The 24,783-nt window shown below is 38.0% G+C and overlaps 1 protein-coding gene across 6 annotated transcripts; it reads left to right on the forward strand.

The window, feature by feature from the left end:
* Nucleotides 1-1,594: 1,594 nt before the first annotated feature.
* Nucleotides 1,595-24,411, forward strand: TMEM267 (transmembrane protein 267). Of its 6 annotated transcripts, none has more exons than XM_030968906.1 (14): nucleotides 1,595-1,898; nucleotides 2,174-2,263; nucleotides 4,347-4,990; nucleotides 5,594-5,689; nucleotides 6,743-6,866; nucleotides 7,716-7,807; nucleotides 8,014-8,083; nucleotides 8,380-8,550; nucleotides 8,948-9,036; nucleotides 9,759-9,851; nucleotides 10,743-10,783; nucleotides 11,550-11,739; nucleotides 14,528-14,716; nucleotides 16,223-16,352. In XM_030968906.1, the coding sequence occupies exons 1-13, from the start codon at nucleotides 1,704-1,706 to the stop codon at nucleotides 14,604-14,606; spliced, it is 1,974 nt and encodes a 657-aa protein (XP_030824766.1). In that variant the 5' UTR covers nucleotides 1,595-1,703; the 3' UTR covers nucleotides 14,607-14,716; nucleotides 16,223-16,352. The 6 variants fall into 6 exon arrangements, with proteins under 6 accessions (XP_030824766.1, XP_030824769.1, XP_030824768.1 ...); XM_030968909.1 differs by having other exon boundaries at nucleotides 1,595-1,751; XM_030968908.1 differs by lacking the exon at nucleotides 16,223-16,352 and adding an exon at nucleotides 13,915-14,047 and having other exon boundaries at nucleotides 11,550-12,547; nucleotides 14,528-14,641.
* Nucleotides 24,412-24,783: the final 372 nt, after the last annotated feature.

The following is a 24,783-nucleotide window of genomic DNA, read 5'->3' on the forward strand; positions in this document are numbered from 1 at the left end:
CTATTTCCCACTCTTGACAAATTACTATGTTTTAGCAAAAATGTTTAGTAGTTGAAAATCACACTTTGTGTAAAGGAATTTCAAAATGGGCTGCAAGAAATGCTGCTTTGCATGTGCTTTGCTGTTGCGTGATTTTCATATCCAGAAATGCAGCTTGTTTTCAGTATTTTCCTTTAAAATCTTCAAAGAGGTCTTGCTACTGGCCTTTGGCTTTTTTTTTTAAACAGATGAGGTCACTGGGTTTTAACTGTTGAGTTTGAGAATAATTGTACCACTAGAGAGAAGCAAGACTGGCCCAGCCGCTTGCAGTATCACAAACTGCACATAGCTAGGTTGTTTTCATTTTCAATAGACTAATCTGTTGTGGCACTGAATGTTAGTGACACTCCGTCTGGTTTGTACTAGTAATCTTTTTTTTCCACTGGGACATTATTTCCTTATCACATTCTGCCTTTCCTTCCCTACTGCACACAACTCATTGAATTACTGACAGCTGAAGTTTGCAACTTCTCTCTGAGTTGTAGTTCTAATCATCCAATTATCCAAATCATATAGTTGATACCAGAACAGAAAATGACATTCCAGCCAAAACTCAGGGAAGATACCACACTGTACCCTGAACTGCTAATTTGCCACCTCTACTTCAGCCTCTGTGACCTACTTCCACAGCTCCTTTGCTGAGGGTTCCAACCAGAGCAGTGAAATTGTGAGCAAAATGCAATGCATCATCCATAAATAATAATATTCATTACTCATTCATAATCCCAATATATACTTTGGAACTTGCTTTAGACAACTACTGAACAGAATAATACTCATTAAAAAGGGGTATTCTGAATAGAATCAGGTTGTTTTGATGCATGGCTGTATCAGCAGCCACTTGACTGGGTATTGTTCTACTCTCTGCTGACACCAGCTCTCGAGAATGGAAAGTTGTACTGAATGCAGTCAGTCGATGATTGCCCTGCTATGAGGAACCTATACTCCCTAAGCAGGTAAAGGAGCTGAGAGACCATATGGACTAGTGGGGATATTCAAGTCCATTTGCTAAGGGCTGGGGGTGGGGTTTGATAATAATTGTCACTCAACTGTGAACTGTGAAGCCACTTAAACAGGTTTGATTAAACTGTAAGTATTGGTGGAGGGTTTATATAATAGTCAAAAAAGGCAACTAGGCCTCATGTTAAAATTGTCCTTTGGCATCTTGGACTTCCTGTTCAGATAGGGCTTTTACTGCCCAGTTCTAGGTACAGAGCTGTGTGTTGGCTCACCTCACCATTTTCAGCAAATAAAAAAAATATTTTAAATTTTATTAAGAAAAATAAAGTACAAGGACACCGTGTGCAGTTCCCTCAAGCTTATTTCACCGATGCGTGTGCGGAATGCGCTCATCTTGCCTGAGGGGAGCAGGAAGGCGCGGTTACTTCACCGGCGGAATGAGCTGGGGAGGAGCTCGGTAAGAGATCAGGTCGGTAGCACGTCAGGAGAAGCTCGGGGGGAGTTTGGCGGGAGCTCGGCGGGAGTTGGGGCGGAGCTCCGGCGGGAGCTCGGGGGCGGAGCTCCGGTGGAAGTTCAAGCGGAGCTCGTGGGGGAGCGGAGTTCGGGCGGTCGCCCCGCCCCGCCGTTCCCGCCGTGCGGCGGCGCGGGCGCTTCGGCTGCCCCCTTCCGAGCGCCGCTCGCGGTTCCGGCTCGGCCTCCGAGCGATGGAGGCGGAAAAGCTGATGGTGCTGTTCGGGGACGACTCGGTGGAGGTGCATTACGCGGGGGGATCTCGCTTGCTGCTGTCTCCTTGCGGCTCCGAGTATCTGTACGAAGCGGCGCTCCCCGCGGCCGCCCACCCGCTCCAGCCGGCGGAGACCACTCGCCAGCGGGTCGCCTTTGTCGTCAGTGCCTACCGGGTATGCGGTGGGCAGTGCCTTTGGGGACGGGAGTGCTGTCCCTCGTCCCTGCGCCGTCCCGGGGAGCATCCCTTGGACAGTGCCGCAGTTGCCTCCCTGCTCGGGAACCGGCCGGCCCAGGGATCACGGCCCCAGCTGGAGTTCTTGTTTCTCTCCGTAAAAAACGGAACGGGTTTCATAGCCTCACCTCCACAAAAAGTGTAAAATCGGCACAAAATGTTATCACTGCATGTAAAAAATCGTAATAGGGTTTGTTTTTCTCTGCACTTTAACAGGAACAACTTCTACGAGCGCTAGATTTCCGGAACGCGTTTTCTTGTCGCCCGTACTTGCCTTCACGTCTTATACCTCCAGAAAGAAAAAAGGTGGGATTGCACATTAGGCGAGTAATGCTTCCATTAAAAAAAACTTCTCTCGCGGATTTAATATAATTTCACATGCCTGTGTGTGAGTACAGGCCGTGAAGATCTATCGAATGTGGTTTGGCTAATGGAGTTGTCATCTTTCTTAAGTTACTGCCTTTTTAAATTACAGTTTTAACTGTTACTTAGACTTCTGTTAATGCATTTTCTTTGTAGAAACAAACACTAAAACTTAGTTTATTCCTAGCAAGTGTAAAACCTAGGATTTTGTGTGTTGTTACATTTTGGCAGTAGAAACTTTCCAGGGAGGTCACAGTGCAACAGGATGGTATTTTCCAAGTCTGTCAGATCTCCCCGTTGGAGTACCCCTGTGAAAATGCTGCTGGGGTCTATGAGAGGAATGGGACAATGTCCGGGTCAGACTAAATTGCAGAGACCAATTTCGTATTTCTGGAAGCTTTGCTCCAGATCAGCATCTCTCTGAGTTCCCACTGAATATGAGTGTCTGCACAGTGTGGCGGGAATCTTAAGACAACTGATTAATCAGGCGAGTTTTAAAGCTTTTAGACTGACCCTTCAGTAGTAACACCCTTCATGCTAATGTTTAGTTGCCTAAAGCGCTGTCACTCAGTGTCACTACATACTTAATTAAAAGACAGCAGTCCTTAGCAGTCATGCAGTCAGTGCAAAGAGCTGATGCTCTGCTCTTAGCATTGAGGAGTAAGTTCCACCTTCTCTCAGGCCTTGAACGATCTAGCTCCTTTGGAGGTTGGCTGGGTTTCTAGACTGTTTTTAACTTACAGCATCCCTTTTGACTACTTGCTTCAGGATGCTGAAGGATAACTTTCCTAGGCCACAGCAAGCACTTGACCATATTGGTCGGCTTCTCCCCCACACCCCTTTTCTGTTGCTTTGGTTTCTTCCCCCTCACTTTGAGAAAAACTCCTGCTTTTCATAAAGCTAAAATACTCTTTTTAGAACTCCTGAGGTTGTCCTTGTCCAGCAATTTACTGTCACTTTATTGTCCTGTGGCCTGTTATCAAATAGTGCCCATGTTTTCAAGGCCCTTGCTGTTTCCCACATTGCATTGGTCCACCATAATAAAGTAAGAGTTACTAAGCTTCAGCTCTCATAATAAATTGTTAACAAGCCTGACAGGCCAGCCCGGGGCCTAGCAGAGGTAACCTAAGGCCTGAGGCCTGTTACTACCATGACAATATCTTCATGGGCACAAAAACACTTTGACTGTGTTACTTGCCTTATGTTTGAGTTCAAAACAACCCTGTTCCTGTGGTGTGCTTAGGCTCTCATTTGGCCACTCCAGCCACCCACATATCTAGGCAGCTCCATGAGGGGGATCTCGTCAGTGGTCTGGCCTGCTCAGAACTGCAGCTGGTATTCAAAATGCAGGTTAGCTGTGAATATGTATTCAGTGGTAGGTTCAGTTTGCTCTTGTTCCATTCCTAGAACTTTCAAGCATTTCATACTGATTAAATTGCTGGTGAGCATTGAATGTGTTTTCATGGGACTGAGAATTACACCAGGATTCTGGTTGGAGGCAGTCAGTTCAGAGCCGTCCTCCTACACAGAAATATATATAACGATATATAGTTAGGATTGCCTTTCCTCATTGAAATAAGATTACATTTATCTCAACTGAAGTTTTACCTCCAGCCTTGTTGGTTATTTTTTAGCGTTCTTCTGCAATTCTTCAAATTCACTGATAATTGCTATGAACAAGATAATTTAGCCATTCTCTCCCTTTTTTCTGAAGAGGCTGATGGAAACACCAACATGTACAATTGTACCTGGTCAGTTGCCCATGTACCTTACTAATTTATGGCTTGATTAAATTAAAACATTATTGCTAGATAGAACTGTGTTAGTACAGGAGGAACCAGATATGAAGATTAGATGTTTTGCTTCCTCTGAGCTCATACACACAGATAAATACAGAGCAACATTTCTTGCCATTCATCACCTTGCAGAAGGACTAAATTAATTTAAATGTAAATGCTTAATTGAATTTCTGGGAGGCAGGTAATTTTTATCTTCCTGCATATTTCAGTCCTTTTTCTTGTATTAGATTCTTCTCAGTGATATCTCAGAAATTAAATGGCCTGACCCTGCAACACCTGATCTGACAAGATGTTTAGACAATGGCAGTGTGAAGATCTCATCTGTAGATGGCTATGCTCACCTTTACTTGTCAGAATTGCAGCAAGAATTTACAGTGGAGTTCTTATGCAAAGTCAGCCAGTCACCTGCAGCATCCTCATGCTCCTCTGAAAAGAACAGCAACTATCAAAGCAGAGATCCGTGTGGAAAACCAAGTAAAAATTCCGCCACAGAAGTCTCATCAAAACAAAGAAGAATAAAGAATAGGAATAAATGTGGTTGTGCTGAAGGTAGATATAGGGAACCAGCCAAACCAAAGGACCAAAAAGATGGAGATGGAGTGCCTTTGTTCCATACAAGCTGTTCTTCTGAATACGCATGGGTTACACAGCGTTGGACTGTTTCCTTGTGCCCAGAAGAATGGAAATACCCTTTGTCCTTGGCACTAAAATGCTGTAACTTACATACTGTGGAAAATGTAATAAAGACATATGAGACAAACAGCTGTACAGCTGTTGAAGGTGATGTTTTAGCAGACCCTGAAACACATGAAACAGTTTCTTGTTTACCTACAGCTTTGCCTCTCAGCTGCAGAGCCCCACATCTACACAGGTAATTTAAACTCTTTACTTTGTAGTTGTTATCATATGCTTTACAATTCTGCATTTTGGATCTTCAACTTCTAGCAAAATAATTGAATCCTAGCTATAAAAAAAGCTTAAAATTACTATCAGTTTTGGGTCTTTTAGAAACTTCTTGTAACTTGACCATGTAAAACCAACATTCTGTAACCTACTCTAATGAAGCTATAGTGATTAGTTCAGATTAAAAAAATAAATTTTCTGACATGCTTTATGACTACGTAAATGAAAAAAGAATATTGAAAAAAGAACACAGGTTTTATATTGGGGTAGGTTGGTTTTTCCTCTTGTTTTCAAAAGAGTATTTCTGAGGTGAGCCAGTGGCATATGTTGTCTCTCAGCATCACTAAAAATAATAAAACAAATCATTTGCACTATTGAGAAGTTTAATTTGGTAACTAAAGTGGATCACTAAGGAATTGGAGGACTCTGGAAATTTGTGTCCATTTATCATTTGAATAAGTGTGCACACTTCAGTTCTAGTTACAGAAGTGATTACCAGCAAACACACACACACAAAATAACAACCAATATATGGACTTATTGAGGCTGTCATTCTATTTTACACACACAGGTGGGCATTCTGTGACTTCTTGCAGAATGAAGATACGGACGAGTATTCATTCCATCAGCTAATTCAAGTTGTGTGGTGCCAGGGTGTTTTCTACAGGTATGTAAGAGGTCATCTGTTATCTGGAAGACTTTATTTGTACGGGAATTAAGCTCTAAGATGAAATGTCTTACTTTGTCCCTTTCTTGCTCTTTGAGAAATTGAACACAGTCTTCATGTCAGAGTCCATTTCTGCTTTTTTTCACTGGACTTCTAGCATGGTATATTATCAGGCCTGAATCTGAAGTCATGTTTAACTGATCTGATAATCTGATTTCTTAAAGGTTTTCTGGACAGCTGGAGTTACCACAGATTTCACTTAAAATAATGGTACTTGGTTTCTTTGCAAATTAGTTCTCTGCTCTTGCTGCTGAAGACTTCACAGCTTAGAAGTGTTGATCTTGGTGACCTACATAATTCACATATTCAGCTGTGGATTTTCCTGGCAAGTCACCTTGTCCATATGGTTAAAGGAAAAAAAAAACCCAGAAAAAAACCAACCAACAACAGGACTTTCAATTTGAAATTGCTATAACTGCTATTAGCACCTAAAAGTCTTTGATAAAAGCATCGCTGGTGTTTAGCCCTTTAATCTTTCTGCTGTGTTCTTAATTTTTCCTCAGTGTAATTCCTAAATTTTTATCTCATCTAAACAGAATGTTTAGCAGCACTTCAGAGTTTTTGCAGAGCTTTTTTTCTCAATTAAGACCTTTAGATTGTTCAGGAATTGTTCAGTCTGGCATTTTCCTGTGTACACTAGATGTGGCTGGTCTACTAAGAAGGTTGGATTTTTCTTTACAGGGTCACTATGTTTTGTGGTCAGTGGAATGAGCAGCTCTTGAAGGTGTTTACCTTGACGCAAAACCAGCTTTCTTTAGCTTACTAAAATCCCACCCCCATGCACGTGTCAAAGAGCCTAGTAATATTAATATTCTGTGTTAAAACACATTATTGGTACATTCTGCTCTTTGTGAAACAGTAGAAATTTTTCACACCTGAGTTGCTGAAAATGTGTCTCTGCTTATTGTTTTCTTCAGGTTTAATAACTTGTATTGCTCTGTCTAGTGACGCAGCATTTTAAATACTTGCTAAAAATCTTATTATTTTTCTTAGATTTATCTATGGTAGGACAAACATCACAGAAATTTATCCTGGTGATGACTCATTTTTCAAGTCAGAGGGAGAATTTTTGGGAAAATATTTTGTACGCTGTGCAATCCAAAAAGGAACAAAAAAGGTATGAAACTATTTAAAAACTAGAACTTCTTAAAAGGATATTCCAAATTCCTTCAAATTAGCAGCTTCCTTGAGACATTTGTCTATGCAGTGTGTAGTGAAGTCCCTACACTGGTAATTACTATAATGCCTTAATCAAGCCATTAGTTATGCAAAAAGATGAGATTATTCCTTCTGGTTCAGAAAGTATTTTTGTAAGTGTTACACAATAAGAAAATTCTTCCTCATTGTAACATTTATTTTATCAAACTCAAGAGTAAGATTCTACAACAACCATTTCTTCATGAATTCAGAACTTTAGTCTTGAAGCTAATGTTATTGATTAGACATTAATCTCTTTGTACTTGGAAGTGTTTACTACTGTATGAAGACAGAACCTAGAAGATGCAGGTTTTGTCCTGGCTTTGCTGCAGACCAGTTGTTCAGTGGAAAAGGATTTTGTCTTTGTGCCTGTCTGTTAAGTTGAACCAGAAGAGAGGTCCTCTCAAGTGCTAGTGCAACACCTTGTATTTTTAAAGCAGAATTAAGGATCAAATTTGTACTCTTGGAACCCAGCCTTTAACTTGTAGTCAAACATTGCAGCTCAGTAATGTCCTTTATTCTACTCTCCGACAAGAAAAGTTCCTGGTTCTTACTGAGTGTAAAGAAACTGAATATTTGAATATTTCTTCATACAGGCGTAGGCTTAAGGATACAATTTTCAATCAGATATTTGTCTGTGTTCTGTGGCAGATTTAAATGTCATTATAGTTGGCTTCTGGGAGGTTAGAAATTTCATAACTTGCTCTTAATTATGTTTTCGTGCTACAGTACCTGTAACTAACTCATCTTCTTTCTGCTCTTTACTCAGATGGAAGAAAAGATGTATTCAGTGAGCAGCCTACCTCCAGATGTGCCTGGACATTCATACTCGATATCCTCCATTATTACTCAGGCAACCAAGTAACTTTTGTTACATTAATTCTGCTGACTTAGAAAGGACAGGAGTTAAAATGACACAAAACGCTTATTACTTTAAGTATAAAAATTAAAGGAAGTTATCTTAGCACTGAGGGCATATCTAAACTTACAGAACAAAGTTTGCAAGTGCTTAGAAGACACAATAGGAATTAAATGTTTGATACTTTGGTATTTTTTTGTCTCCTCAGAATTCTTCAGTATTGCTGCAAAACAAAACTGTCACTAAGTCATAATTATTATCTCTGCTGCTGGAAAGTGGTATGTAGCTGAAAATTTATAAATCTTGCAGTGTTATAAGAATGATTATACAGACTGTAGGGAATAGGACTTAATCTAGAGGGAAGAATGGTGAGTGTATCCTCACAGATAGGGAGGCAGATATTTGGGAACCAAAAGCATGCATTTAAAAGTTATATTTAAGAAGCAATTGCATGATGAAGAGAGCTGGTTGTGATCTGGAAAGGAAGTGAATAAAATATCTGGAACAGATACAGACAGTTGTAATGATGTAAATAGCCTTTCTTCAAGTTTTTAATGTATTTGTTTGGTTCTAGGTATCTGAGACTGATGGACGAGAAACGTTGCCAGTTTTGCTGCATGAAAAGGTTATTCCCAGCAGAGGAAGACTGGTTGTGTACTCAGATCATAAAGTCCATGCTGTTTTTTGGGATAGGATGATCCTGACTATGGTTTGGGATTTCAGCTCTTCCTGTAGTGAGATCCAGGTAACATGTGACTTATAGGAAGGACTATCCATGGAAAAGTGTTACTAGGAAATTAATGAGAATACCAAACAAAAGTTCTGATGCCAATAAAATACAAAAACAAAAAAGACTTGAGAATTCTACAGGTTTGGAGACATTTTTACACACTTCTAGAAATAATTTATTCTTGAATAGCACAAAGGAAGAGTTGGGGCTGTGCCAGGTGTTTTTCCCTTGCATTTATCATAGCAGACTTTAGCAGATTCTATCCCTAGGAAACCACACACTTGCAAGTTTTTAAAGTGGATTGTTCATAGATATTTCATTGTTAAATTGGTATATTATACTTGCTTTTTTTTTCCTTTGGACTGCAGCAGAAAATGAATATTTGAGTTTGTTTTTTTTTTTTTCTTCTAAGATAAATGAAGATGTAGGCTGGTGTAAGTTAACTACTCCTGATGGGCTACAGCAGCTAATACAAATAAGTCATCCTGGAGTCTATGAAAGGTAATTTAAATTAGTTGTTAAATTTAAACAATTTAAATATAAAAATTTTTCTTTATAAATCCTCTTAGATGAAGAAACACTATTTTCTGATGATAAACTGGTATGGGTGGACCAAACATGTAATGATAAAAGCTCCATCTTATTTCTGGCAAAGATTCAAGACCTGTGTGACTCAGGGCCACTGCATGCTGTGATTCCATTATAACTGTTATGGCAGTGTCTTTTTAGAAAAATAACTAGAGCTGCAACTTGGCATTTACTACAGTGGATAAAAAAAAAAACAAAACAAAAGCATTTGTTCTATATAGAGCTGATATGCAGAACTGAACAGCACTTTCTCTAATTTTTGCTTTATTACAGATATTGACCTCTGCCTACAGATTGTTTTCTAATCTGCTTGCTGTAATTACAGCCTCATTATTGGAATCATCAGAAGTTTTCTGTGCTGCATTTTAGCAAGCAGATATTCACAAACAAAAATTAACACTTAACTGTTCATTTCAAAACATACAGCTTTGTTATAATTTACTATGACTGTATAGATTTAAATATGAAGAAGATTGTAGACAAAAAATGGCAAGACAAGCTAGGAGAAAAAACTAGATTTTTGAATCACAGCTTTTTCTTTCAGATCCAGGTGTATTCCTTGGTGCCTTCAGTTTTTCTCTTGAATTTATTTCTCAAATAAATCACTACTTTTTTGAATTTTCATATTAACACAGGTACATCAGAACAGCAATAGAATGGTGCAAAAGTTTGAATGAAAAGAAAGAGACTGCTGAATATCCTGCACACTCCGTAACTGAAGAAAATTGGTATTCATCTTTATCCCAAATAATTGACTATAAATAACATTGAAAACAAAACTCAAAAATATTATAATCTGAATTTTATAGCTTACATTTCCTAATGGTCAAAAATGAGAACCTCTTTTTAAAGTCCATTTATTTTGTATATGGTTTCATATTTTTCATTCATTGTTTTAAATGTTCAGTGAGTTTCAGCTGAAGGTTGTTTCATTGTGGTTTGCCTGTCTTAAAAGTCAGAATTATGGTGACTTTGTCAAAGGACAGTTAATGTTACAAAGATGGTGTCTTGCAGTGAAAAGATATCAGATCAAGAAAGATGTTTTTTAACAGAACATCAAGCATCTGAAACAGTACTTTGAACTGCCTAATGACAGTTGTATATCTTGCTGATGTATTTGTCCTTTTTAATACATGCTACTGACCAAAAATCTATTGACATCATCTCTAAACATATTGGGATATTAAAAACGTGCTAATTGAAATCAATTGCAGTTGCACTTGCTACTTACTGACCAAAAATCTACTGACATCATCTGCAAACATTAGGATATTAAAAATGTGCTAATTGAAATCAATTGCAATTGCAGTTGTTACTTAAATTATAGCAGATTCAGATGATTAATTTTATAGCATCAGCTATGTTACATTTATAGCATTTTGTAGCTGATGAAATGAAAATTATATCTCTATTTATACATACTTACAGCAAAGAGACTATTCTTAGAGCAGAGACCAAATTTTTGGAAACACAAATGATTTACAAATGTCAGCCATTGAGCAGTGGTATCAAAGACAGAGATTTTGCTAATCTAATTCTCAGTATTGCTGGAAACTGTTAAAAATAAAATCTGAAGTAGAAAATATCCTTGAGAAATAACCTTTGGTTTTTTTGGACAGGTCTCCTGATGCTGAGCTTGAAAAAATACAGAGATTTAATTGTATCCTTTTAAAAGCTGTAAAGATTTTTTTCACTTTTATATTCTGCTGCTTATCTGCATGTTCAGATCTGCACTTTAGATCATCAAAGACTCTCTATCCTGATCTTATCTTCTTTTACTGTCTCTCTTTAAAAACCTCATTTTCTTACTTATCTTTTTTGTTTTATCACTTATTTTGTGGTAAAGATTAAAAAAAATTAAAAACAGTGATGAAGTACAAAACAAAAATGAAAAGTTGCCAGAACACAAAGACCTTTAATGTGTAATTGTATCAGTTTTGCTAATAATCATCTACTGATCTGTTTTTGAAAGAGGAACAACACAGTTGCCTTTGGGCTTGTTGTTGCAGTACAGTATCTTTCTGTTTATCAGCTACCTTAGTATTGTTCTATTGTGTTCAGCCAGCTGTAAATGTGCACTGTGCTGAATCTGCTTAAAACCACTCTAAAACTGTCTTTAATCCAGTGTTCAATTCCATTAGTATGAAAAGTGCATGCTGTTAAACTGAAGTGTAACACCCTTTTTCTTTTCAAAGTAACTTTTGGATAAATTGAAGTCTAAAAGACATTTTTCTATGTATGTTTTAAGTCATACAGTCTTATTCTTTTTTTACCTGTCTGTAATTACCATGCTACAAAATGTGAGATTTTGCAAGGCAGAATGATGAATACAAATGCAAAGATATAATAATATATATTATAATAATACTAATTTTTCTCTTTAGGAGGAAGAGTCTGAATTTTTTTTCTTAACAAAGTAACACTAGTTTTATTAGACAATAGCAACATTCTGAAAAGGTCATCTGCCACAAAATCCAATCCATCTGGTATCACTGTCAGACAAAAAGAAAACGGGGGTGAGACAGAAGAACTCAGTGAAGATTGCATCTTGGAGGCTTTGGAAAAAACTTCTAAAGTCATTCAGGATATTGAATCTCTGCTTGCCGCTTCTGGGAGGTGAGGCCCTATGTTCCCTGTCCTGACAGGAGCTGTTCCAGCTGTGTCTGAGGAGGCTCTGCGGGGAGACAGGAATGAGAGCTGAGGCCAGAGGGACAGGCTGCCAGTGTATTCCCGGTGAAGTCTGTCAGGTGCCACTGTAATACCAGTAATAACGCCATTGCTATATTTGGTATAGGCAAAGAAAACAGTTGCGATAATGGAGCACTGCTGTATAAATAGATCAGGCCTGACCTAACAGTGCTGCGTTTAATGTTTGAATGTATGTTTGAATCAACTGGATTGACGGATCGCTGCTGAAATTACCAGGGTAGACATGGGAAGTTTTCACTGTAACAACGTGCTTTTGTTAGATGCCCACACCAAGAAATCTTAATACTGAATAAAATGTTTCCCAAGTGCTTTCTATAGTGCTCTCTTTGAGTAAATAAGTACTAATTTGAGGACAGAAGACACTTCTCTGTTCTGTGGTCTGTCAGAGGCGCAGCATGTCCTAAATGACAAAACACTAAGCTCTCAGCATCGATTTTCCTCCCAGCATTTAAAGGAGCCAAAGCGCGAACACCAAACCCTCCATTTAATAATCAGGGAAACGCTTCTCCCTCACAACCAGCGCCGCTGCCGGCGGGGATGGGCGGAGCGGAGGCGGGCCCGGGTCCCAGCCTGCTCCGCGGCCACGCATGCTTCCTGACCGGCTCCCCGGGGCGCTCTCCGGCCCGCTGCCTCCGGGCTGCCCGCCCGCTCCGGCCGCGTTGGGCCTGGCCGAGCCCCGCGGGGCGAAGGGCGGATGGCGGCGGCCGCGCTCCAGGTGGGCTCCGGGGCGGGCGGGGCGGGCGGCGGCGGCTCCGAGGCCCGCGCCTCCCCTCACGCTGCTGCTGATCTCGGGTTCCCAGGTTAATTTCCTGCTCGGTTTAATTTAGTTTGTTCTTCGGCGTCTTGGTAAAATCCTACCGCTTCCTTGTGGGATTTTGCCCTCTCCAACCCCAGAAATGCGTTATAATCATATCTGGCCCAAATATATTTGCTAGATCGCTGCAATGATGCATTGTAATTATCTGGCCCAAAAATATTTGCATGATCACTCCAATAACGTGTTATAATTATCTGACCCAAAAATGTTGCCACTGTCAGTTCTTCACAGATAGTCTTAGGCTGGTATCTCCTTTTCCACGAGATTGTGTGCTAAAGGTTTGAGCTGGTGTCTTAATTGTGCTTCATGCAGTTTTTAACATAAATTAACATCCACTATCAAATAACGAGAGGTTTAGGAGATTATATAATTGTAAGGAATTACAAGTCTTTTCTTGTGCAGAATGCATAATTCTATTAGTTGGCAGGGTGTTGTTTGGTTGTAGGTTGGACTAGATGATCTCAGATGTCTTGCCCAACCTAATTGGTTCCGTGATTCTGTAACTTCATGCATTAAATTCCTATATGTATTTGCATATCTGATAGCGTCATGCAAAACTGGGGCAAAAATTATGCAGAGCAATATTTCTAAGTGGTAATTTTAGCCATTTGATTCTTGTTTTGCTCGTACACCATAGCCTCTTAGCTGTTTTCCCAAAAGTGTATTTAGTTTTGATCTAAATAACTTCGTCTGACAGTAATTTAAGTGTTAACTGTGTGTTCATTAAAATTATTTTGGTAATTTCCTTAAGTTAAAGTAAGCATATCTACAGAATTCCAATTTGAGACTATAGACAGAGATTATGCTTAGTGCTTTATCTCATGTAAAAATGTCATGAGAAACCACAACTCAAAGCTGGGTTACTCTGTCAGCTGTTACGTTTTATGTAAAACCAACCTAGAGCTTCTCTTCAGGATGTTAACTGTACTGACTATACAGAGATCTATACACGTTTTCATGTGAATTATTCCCCACTTTTCTGTTTTAGCAAGAATGTAGGCTACACAACTGCTTTCTGAGATTTATAGGCTGGAAAAATCTACGCTTTATTGTGATACTTTGTAAAGAGCCTGAAAAGCATCATTTTTCAGGGAGAAAAAATATTCTAGTTTTACATTAAAATTTGCAATATTTTGGTTGAGCAGAGTTTTGCTTTTTGTGGTCTGATTTCCCTCTTGATCTGCAGAATAATTCTGGGAAATTCTGTTGTACCTGGGAATTTGAGTTGATTTTTACATAGGCAGCGCTCATTTTTTTCTTAATAGGAGGCTGAAACAGATGGCTTAAAAAAGAACAGTTGAATGTGGCTCTTGACAATGGTCAACCTGAAGCTGGTTTTGCATCCTGTTCTTCATTCTGGCTCAAGGAACACACGCTAATGCCACCCATAGCACAAGAGTAAGCCTAACACAGAACTGACACAGACCTCTGTTGCTATATGAATTTCTAGGTCTCTCTTTGTCTGTTCCAGGGTCACTAAGTGATGGGGTGGAATTTAAAAAGAGGTCCCTGAAGGGGACTCAATAAACGTTTCATTAGGTAGGAATCTCCTAGGCACAAGAAGAATCTATGGAAAGGGATTGCTCTATCAGTTGAAATGCAGTTATGTAGAAGACTGGACTTGTGTTTTATTATTTTTTAGTTACTATCACGTTCTGTTTTTATTTCTGCTCTTCTCTTGGTTTACAGTTTTTTTCTGCCTTCTTTCACAGAGCTTCAAAGTTTAGCTGAAGTTGCTTTTACCTCAATTATATTTGTTTACAAATTAATTAAATACATGTTTATTTTTTCTGGATTTTTTTAACCGTTGTTCATATTTCATGTATGCTGTTTTGCCTAATATCAGTGCTTACCAGTGCCTGGTTTGTTTTAATTTAGGATGGAACAAGTGGTGTTTGGTATTTCCTGCACTGGACTGGGCAGACTGGATTCAGAAAGCACAGAGGCTCAACACTGAGGCATAGACCACAGACATTTCATACTGGAGTAAGGCGCCTGTGATGGAAAAAAAATGTTCTCCTAGTCCCAGGGGAAGTTTGATTCTGATTACTGGTGTGCTTTTTAAAGGTATGTTGCTGCATCACCTCTTCACAGACTGGATTCTTACACAGCCTTTATGATAATTTTAAATGAAATCCCATCTGACATGACCATAAAGAATAAACATTTGTGAAGAGACTGCCATTCTTTTCCTTAGCTTGGAATTTATTCAGCAATGTCCTGTGTACCATAAGGTTGCCCACAGAAAACAGCACTTCCATTGTTTCAGGAAATACTTTGTGTCTACTCATTCATTCAGAAGAGGTACTGTCATGGTTAACAGACTCTAAACTTGACCCACTTTTTTTATCTCTGTGCAAAGTCCATGTATTATTCATGCTTTCTTCTCTTTTACTTTTTTAAATGTTTTCTAAATAAATGATTCAGTGGGCTTTTTCTTTTCCTACAGAAAGTGACAGGAGTTCTGTCTTGTAGATAATTCTACAACAGACAGGCATGTAAATAATCTGGAACAAACATTTATATCTTGTGAGATTTATAGTGTGTTTAATACCATTCATTGTTATGTGTCATCTTAGGAAGTCTAATACACTCAAAAAGGCCCTTCAGAATAAGAATTTACCTAGTAAAGAAAGGTTGTCAAGATTTAATGTATTGCACAAAAATGGTGAACTGATGGGAAGTATCCATTTTTAGGCAGGATGTAGGCTTTAAAACTGTGGTCTGTCTGTATAGCTTCCCAAAAAGACTTGTGTAACAGCTGGGACAGTTAGAACTTCTCTTGCAAAAAGAGGAGTTATGAAGGTAAAGTGGTAGACAGTAGATAAATCCTAAAAGTAACAGCCAACTTCTCTGCTGGAGCACATGCTGAGGAAAAGCTTAGGTAGTTTTGCTCTGTAAGGAAATGATTTTGATTACTTTGCTTGACTAAATGGCTGTTGTCTTTGTGTTTATTATAAATAATGAAGATATTTTAGTGGGTTTGGCTTTCTTAAGGTTTATTCTACGTTCCAGTCTCCAAATTAAACAAGGCATTGCTCAGGAAAGGGTACCAGGGGAGTAGTACATATGTTTACAAAGAATGTAAATTAAAGCAGTGGTTTGGATTATACATTGAAAACTCAGTTTTAACAATTGTTTTATAGAGAAAGCTGGAATTTTGTGCATCAGTCGTAAGAATCTTCCAAACTGAATCTTCTTTTGTTATTATAGTGTAAAGTATTTAATTGGGTTAAATCATGTATTTAAGATAAGAAGGAATCTTGAAACACATTCAGTGAATTATCGCAGAGATGTTTCAGATTATTTTGTAATATTTAAGGTTTCAGTAAGTGGAATTAGAGCTCTCTGTGTTACTTGTGCTGGTTCTAATTAAAAAAAGGCAGGTGTTTTAATTTGAAGGTGTAGTGTTCTAGTCAGTAAACTAATTGAAATAAAAAATTCCCTGGGAATGTTAAATGCAAACAGTGAAATTGGGGTCTTAATGCCCAATTGTAGCTGTGGTGACAAATGTTTTGTGCAAATGGATTTTCTTTGTTTAATAGTTTCCTTTCCGATCTCTGACATTTACAGAACAACTGACGATACGAAGGACAATGCACAGTGTGTGTCCTGATGACATTTTGTGTGCTGCAACATGGCTCTTGTCATGGCATCTGAGACTGAAAAGGCCCACGCTCTTCTCCAGACTTTCAGCACAGCATCAGTTCTTTCCAGTCTAGGTTTGGGGATATTTTGCTTTGTAGCAGACAGACTCCTGCAGGTTTCCTTCATTCAGCAGAATGACTGGCTCCGAGCCTTATCTGATAATGCAGTGCATGGTATACTGGGGATGTGGTCCTGGGCAATAGTGATTGGACTCAGGAAGAAAAGTGACTTCACTGAGGTCACCCTGGCTGGCTTCCTTGCCTCTGTCATTGATGTGGACCACTTCTTTCTTGCTGGATCTCTGTCATTAAAGGTAAGTCAATAGATCAGTAATTTGTTAATTTATCACTGTTTATGTTACTTTTCTTCTACCATGTCCTAGACAAAAAAAGTTCCATTGATAATTTAATTAAATAAATTTCATAGTTATACAGGAATTATGTTTTTATGCAGTTGTTACAATTTTAAAAGCCATAAAAATGTTTTACATCTAGTGTTCAGTTTGTGCTGCTTAGAAAGGAAAAAAAGAGTTTTGTGCATGTAGATGTTATTCTACATGTATCACATAGTTGCTTTGTTATCCAGCTTAAAGAAGTTAGATGCTGCCTTGCACGCTTTTATGGTTGAAGTTGTTTATTCCGCTTCTCTTTACAGTAAGGGTTAGAAATACCTGAAATGTGAGGTAGAAATATCTGAAATGTAAATGATAGAGCTTCTGTTTAATTTAATTCAGTCATTATGAGTAGTACATTTGTTTTAGCCAGCCCTAAATATTTCTCCCATGAACAAGCTATATGTGAGCTGTCACCTTTTAAAAGGCAGTTTGAGTTGCATTTAAATATAGTTCATTGCAGAAAAAAAAAAAAAAACAAAAAATAGTAGATAAGCAAGCATCAGCTTATTAATAAATGTGGAAAGGTGAATTGGCTCCTGTTAAGCAGTGAATGGATCATCATCTACTTGCAGAACGGCTTGTTAGAACAGAGTTTCTCAATAGCATTAGTACTACCAGATTATGGCACTCTTTTCCAGAAGTTTTCCTCCTCTAGTTTGCTCATGGTACTATTAAGTTCATAGGGAATAGCTAACTGTTCTTAGGGAAATAGGTAAAAGGCAGGGAGGAAGGACCCCCTGTTTTTTATATTCATGTAAGTAAAGAACAACAATGGTTTACCAATTTTTAAAAAATATTTAAGTGACAGCTAAGTGCAAAAGGCAAATACTGCTTTTAGTTGAGATGTAAAAATCAGACTTACAATGGAAAAATAGTTTTTATTTACATACAGTGTCACTATTATAGAGAAAAGATGCCTCTTATTTGTGTGTTTGGTCAGTTTTCCCCTCTTGGCCATACCAGTGCTGAGGGGAAGGGGAAGAATTGGGTCCCTCAACCTGCTGGCCACATTCCCAGTGCAGTCCAGGGTACCACTGACCATCATCTTGCCACATGGACAGTCAGGGTCCAGCATGTCCTGGTGCCTGGCATCATTCTTCCCTAATTAGTCCCTGGTTCTCCCCTTTTCTGTACTTCCAGCATGTGGAAATGCTGTGCAATTACAAAACTGTGTAAAGAAAAGGAAAGTTAACTTGGTTGGTTAATGGATCGCATAATGTTACTACTGAATAATAATATGAATAGAATTTAAATCTCTAATTAGTCTCATCTGTTTTTTCTTATTTTAAAATCAGTGAATGCAAGTAAATGAATGGCTAGCTATTAGAAAGTATTAAAATTTTATTGCTGCTTTTTCATGGATTTGAGATGATTACCAGTATTTTTCTTAATTACGACCACTAGATGTCACACTTCACCGATGTCAGTTTGAGAAGCTGACTGTTGAATTGTGTTGCGGAATTGGGAGGTGACTTGCCACTTGGTAATATACTATATTATACAAGGTTATATATATTATATAAGGTTAAATATATGTATTTAATATATATATATATTTAACCTTGTATATATATTATACAAGGTTAAATATACTTACACCTTCCTTGGTGGGGAATGTTTCTGTAGCCCAGCCTATCCCTACTATGCAAAACCAAGTAAATTTTTGTAATTTTGTGACCTAATTTCTTCCTGTGTTGTTTCAGTTCCCAAGCAGATAGCGGTTTATTTTCTAATTGTTGATGACAGTTAGATCTAGTTCTCTTGTTCTTTAAGGGTTTTTTTGCAAAAGACAGCTGATTTCTGTGATCTCCCCAAAATGTTTTTCAAATCAGAAACACAAAACATTGTGGGTAGAATCATAGCCCATTTTAGTGGCCAAATGTATTTAGCTGTGGTAAGGAAAAGACAAGATGCCCAAAGGCTTTTTCAAAGTGATTTGCCTACCAACTCCTTTGCTTTCCATATGTTAACTGGGCTGATAAAGGAAATAATCTGGTGTAGGTCTCTCAACTCTTAGAGCAAAAGCATCAATACAACTTGCAAAGCCCCTATGCTTTGCAAAGACTCTCTTCTCAACTAAATAACTTTAAAAAAAATCTTAAGGAAACAAGTTTATGTTTTCTAAACCTCATACTATTTTTCTCCTCTCCTATCTATTGCTTTTTTGCCTAAATTACCTCTGAAGGGTCCTGTCCAAAACCATGAGTAGTATTTTAGGTGAGACTTCATTTGAGCCAAATACTGTAGTTTAATTCCTTTCAATGGCAGAAAAGTACAATCCTTCTGTCCTTTAAAAAAAGAATAATAATCTGTTACAGGTTTTGTCTTCACAGTGCCATCAGAGTCCCTTTGGTTTGTGATGTAACATAATCCCCGTAAACTTTTCTTCTGTGTGCTGTCTGGCCAGCTAGATCTGATTGTAATACGTAATTTTTTTTAATTTGGCTTTATATGATGTGCCTGTCAGTTTCTTGGCATAATTTCAGGCTGTCGCCTATATAATTTATCACTCAATGGGATACTTTTTTACTACATATTTTGTAGTTACAGTCCCATTCTTTGTCTTTAAATTGTATGGTTGAGAGTAACTGCTTTAAGATACTAACATGCTTACTGCTTTTGCAACACATTACTAAATAACTAATAAATTAATTAGTATAATTAACCAACCACACCACTATTACTAATTTGTACCAATAGTATATTTCACGTTACTGTACACAATCACCTATGAAGCTCATCATCATCACTTCTAAATCTGATGACGAGTTATTTTTTCTGGAGTAACCTTTCTGTGCAGCACAAGGCAGTACTGCCTTCTGCCTCCAATTGTTACCTTCACACTACTCTAGTCACCTACTTCTGTTCCTGCTGACGCCACTCAGCGGCTGGATTGTTTGGCCATTGCTCTGTTTTTCATGGTCATCATTATTTTTCTGCAGTATTCAGGGTAAATAGTCACCTGTGGTATTTGTATGTTTGCTCTGATAAATACTTGTGTACCAAGTACCATGTGATCTGACCTTTTGCCCACATTATTTTTGCAATGAGTATGAAGTCTACCATGACTCCACTACTTGGAATTTGTAGTTCTTTTTGCTCCATGTGGTTTTTACTGTGCACATAAGTATAGAAGGACCTGTCTCGCTGGCTACTCCAAAGGTGGTGGTTCCTGCAGCCTGTTGTCAGTCAGGAGTGCTGGTATGACATGATGGGCTGCTCCCAGACTCCACCAGGATTGTAGCCCAGACACTCACGTTGCAGAACAGACATGCAGAAATTGCTGTCTTGGTGCTAAAGAGTCACCAAATTCTGGAAGTGTAGAACATTCAGTTGGTGGCAAACATACGTAACGCTGGCACTGCTGTGAAATGTGCTGCCCATGACTGACCCGGGCTGTACAGGAGCATTTCTGAAACTAGAGAATAAGCTTTGCACAAGCACAATTGATGTAGCATTGAATATGTTACTATGTTGTTAATATTACTACTTTATGTTACCTTGAATATATTACTATGAACTAAAGACTTCAGGGTTGTGAAGCACCACAGCATATCAGTGAGGGAGCATCTGTTATTACATAACATCCATGGTGTTACCCTGAGCATTAAGGCAGATAATTTGGGTGGCTTCTCCTGCATGCAATTATTGTATCCTGTCTCCAGCTGCTCATTGTAGTTAGCGAGGCTGGAGGAGCAGCAACTGCAAGATGATCTTGCATCTGATTGCATATGTAGGCAAAGGGAAAAGGTCATTTGTAGATAAATTCTGTTTGCAGCTTTTTCCACGAGGTCTAAGGCAGAAAAGGGGGCTTTTTGTGTTTTGCAGTGGTTTTTTTTTTTTTTCATTGTTGTTGCAGGGTTTTTTTGTTTGTTTTTGAGTTTTTGGGGTTTTTTTAAAGATCTGCTTTAAAACAAGTTTTCCTGTTAGGAGAAAGAGAGTATAGCAGCTTAAATTAGCAAACAGAACTACCTGTCTGTCTCCAGGGCTTGGCAACTCCAGGATGTAAGGGTTCCTTTAGTCACAGAATGTAAAAGAGGAAACAGACTGTTCTCTCAGGCCTTGGGCAGCAGCATATCAGAAGCTTGATGGCTGTACTGCAGTTACAGAATAGGACTTTCTCTTGCTGACCCTGAACACTCAGGTTTGCTATATGAACAACCCTGCCATCTGAAATTTATGTGGAAAGAATTTAAGCATCACCTTGGCACCAATACTGATAAACTGTGTACCTAAGTATCATTAAAATTTTCCTTACTCACTGTACTGCTGGTTTTTTTCCAAAGTGCAGAAATAGAGGCCAGTCAATAGATTATCTGTGGAAACATTCAAGTTTTTTCAAAATTAAGTTAGTATGTACTTTTGAGCCTTTTGTTGATAGTAACAAAAATTGGACTCTTTGTAAGGCAGATGATAAACAATTTCACCATCACAAGATTTTTCTGCCTTAATCCATGAACAATCTGCTTGGGTGAAACAGAACTGAAGTTGAAGAAAATACACCTTTTGTTCCAACTTAGAGGAATTGTTTCCACAACATTAGAGTTAAAAATTGTTGAGACAGTTTGTGAGCTTTTAAATCCCATTACTTGATCAGGAGTCAAGGACAAGTGTGTGGTGGGAAGCTAATAGAACAAAGCTTTCTGCAGGCCTTTTATGGTTGGCTGTGGCTTAAAGCATGAGCTGTTTTATTTCAAGGTAGCCTGTAACTTCCCATCTCTAATCAGTTAATAAACTGGCTAAGGCTACATTGCAGCTTCCTTGCAGAGAAGGTAGTGTTCCATGCAGTTATCTAAATTATGCGTGAGTTTGATGAACCTATTCCAGAGTCCCACTGCCAGGCCCTCTTCCTGTTGAATCCTGCAAGGATTAACACAACTGAAGAATGAACAGGTTAGAGATGCTTTGTTTGCCTTCTGCGCTAGGTGCAGTGAGGGATGTGTTCAACACAGCAAAGATACAAAGATGTCACCTTACATCTCTGGGGCCTTGTTACAGGTTTTCTGAGTGTCCCCCAGCAACTGAATTGAGCCAATGAATATCAAATCAGCACTTCTGTAGACCTTCTGGTAGTGTGCTGTTGTTTCTCCTGTGCTTACAGACACAAGAATCTTATTTGTGAAATAATAATCCAAAATACCATTAGTGTTTTTTTATGATGTTTGAATTAGGGGTGATGGTTGTAGCTGTTGCTACTGAGTACACCCACAGAATATCTTCTCAAACCTGTATATTAAATTGACATTATCACTTCTTAAAATGGCTAAATCTAATCTCAATAGCTAGACATTCACATTATTAAAACCAAATATCGAGCTTTCAACTGAGTTATTGTTAAACAAGTTGTTGATACAAAAATTCCACTCACAGATGTTTCAGATCTTCATTTATGAACTTTGTTTTGCCTGTCCATGAAGAATACTGTCTCAAGGTGATCAAAATACATGTAACTTTGCTCATATTTTTGTCCTCTTGAAAATTATTTTGGTATTTTAAACACTGTGCAACTAAACCAACTTTACAGGTGATAACTATAGTAAAATAGAGGATGTATTTTTGAGAGTAAATGCCATTAAATCACGTTATTTATTTCAATTAAAACATACTAAATATTTCAAGTGTATTGCATGGTTGTTTTCCTTTTAATTGTCTTGAAATTAAAGACATGTAATCAGCACAACAGATTATACAATGTTCCCATTTTCCACCTGACTGTGTGACAAACAGGATTCCTCATCCCTCTCCCTCCCTGTTTTGCTGATGAGAGTACTTAGTAGGATGCATGATTCATATCATACATAGAGACAGGGCAGCACACAACTCTCATGCATAAAATTTGCTTTAAGTTATTGCAGTGGAAAGGAACAGTATGTTTTTCTTTCTGCTTCCATTTAGTGCACTGACAATGCACTTGTAAACACTGATGAAACTTTTCTTCTCTTGTCACAGTTGTAGCCATTGGCAGTAATGTTTTTCTCTTCTGCAGGCTGCTCTGACTCTTCCACGGAGACCACTTCTTCATTGTTCTACTGTGATTCCTGTGGTGGCTCTGACATTAAAGTTTATCATGCAGCTTTTCAGGCTTAAGGACTCATGGTGCTTTCTTCCCTGGATGTTGTTCATATCCTGGACTTCTCATCATGTCCGTGACGGGATTCGTCATGGCCTCTGGATCTGCCCGTTTGGAAAAACTCCTCCCTTGCCATATTGGCTGTATGTGGCAATTACAGCATCTTTACCTCACCTGTGTTCATTTGTTATGTATTTAACGGGCACTAGAGAATTAATGTCCATAAAACATGGAATTCGCATTGATGTATAGGAATAATGGCTTTTAAAGGTGGTTTGTGCAAGCACTTGAAATAACCTGCCTGTCTGTCACTGAAGGGTTTCTTTGTGTTTCCTACATCTTCTGAATTAGGTATTTTAAAGTTGTGGAGCCAATTACAGCTCTTGTGTCAATTCCTTGTGGTCACAGAACCTATTTAATGAATGATAATAATTTTATATCTCTACATTTCCCTTGTACAGTGTGTGGTCTTCCATGATAGTTCATGCATAGAGAGCTGATTATAAAGTACTTAGTTTCTCTCTGTAGTAATTACATTACATTTTACTGTTATGGTGCCATTCATTTGATCACCATTCACTTTGGATTTGTATTCTGCCTCTGGAGAATACATTTCATTCAGGTAGTATTTGTATAGCACTTTAAAAATGTGAAGTTCTATATAAATGCTAGGTATTATTGAGGATTTAACAGTGTATGGCAATTCTAAAAAAATCCCTGTTAGCCTTTCTAATTTATTAATATGTTAGGAGTCCTGCTGGATTTTTGCATTCAACCATTTTAAAAGAAACACCACCTCTACTTCACACTGTCTATCCACACCTCTTTGAACCTCTAATCACAAAGTGTTTTACTAAATTCTGCATCCCCTTGTCATTGCTTAATACTAAATTTGTAGATAATTACTTGCCTCAAAATTAGAAAGGGGTATACAGATTGGTTATAGTATTATGGTGTGTTGTCCAATTTGTTTAATTTTTAAAAATACACTAAATATGAATACTGTTTAATTTGAAACCAAGGAATTTTAGTTAATATTTAAGAATTGTGTGAAGATTCAGGGAGACTCAAGAAAATAAAAATTGCTTATAATACAGGCTTGCTTAAAGACATTACTACTCAGTAAAGCATTTTCCATTAAGTGCAATATCATCCTCATAAGTGTAAAATGAAATGCATTATTATTATTATTATTATTATTATTATTATACTACAAAAGTATAAATTTCCTCATAAAGAAGATCCATAAGGAAAAGTGTTATTATGCTGCAGTTTATGAGGTAGTAATTTGCACTATGGACTATTCAGTTTTTGTTTATAGACATCTCTCAGAAAGCATCCCAAATTAAAAGTTGTCTGGTCTTGTCTAACTAGACAAGACTGTCTAGACTTGTGTAGTTTATGATATACAAGCTGAGAATGTCTATTAATAAGTTTTAAATTTTTTATTCACTGCCCATTAAAGAAATGGGGCCTTAACTACTCCAGCTTGTGATGAATAGCTGTCAAAAGGGGATCATTTTTATGGAACTGCATGTATAAGGTAGCATGTGTTTAACTTAGGTTACCAAGGGGTGTAAGGGTTTAACGTGATGTGTACATTTACATTATTAAATGTATATTAGAATAAAGTTTTAAAAAATTATTAAATGCGATGCCTGTCGTAATGAGTACCAGAAATTTTCTGTGGCTGCAGAATCCCTGAGGCTCTTTGCAGCACTCTATGCTAATCATGGAAAGTGTTGCACCTCTTTAAAATGTGTCTTTGCACCAAAAGAATAGTCCCTGTCCTGTCTTCTTCATGTTAGAAATGTATGCCAATGCAAACTTGCCTGATAGTATAGTGGGCCTGTCTAGCCTTTATTATAAAATGAATAAAAAGTTTCTTTGTTGGAAAGAAGATTGGAAGAGCAAAACATTCCTTAGAGGGTTATCCTCATGCTGTGGATTTCTGTCCTTTAGAGTTTTCCAGAAACAGCAGAAGAAATGTCTTGCTTTAGAGCTTCAGATCAAAATTGGTTT

The sequence above is a fragment of the Camarhynchus parvulus genome, chromosome Z (assembly GCF_901933205.1).
Source record: "Camarhynchus parvulus chromosome Z, STF_HiC, whole genome shotgun sequence".
NCBI lineage: Eukaryota > Metazoa > Chordata > Aves > Passeriformes > Thraupidae > Camarhynchus > Camarhynchus parvulus.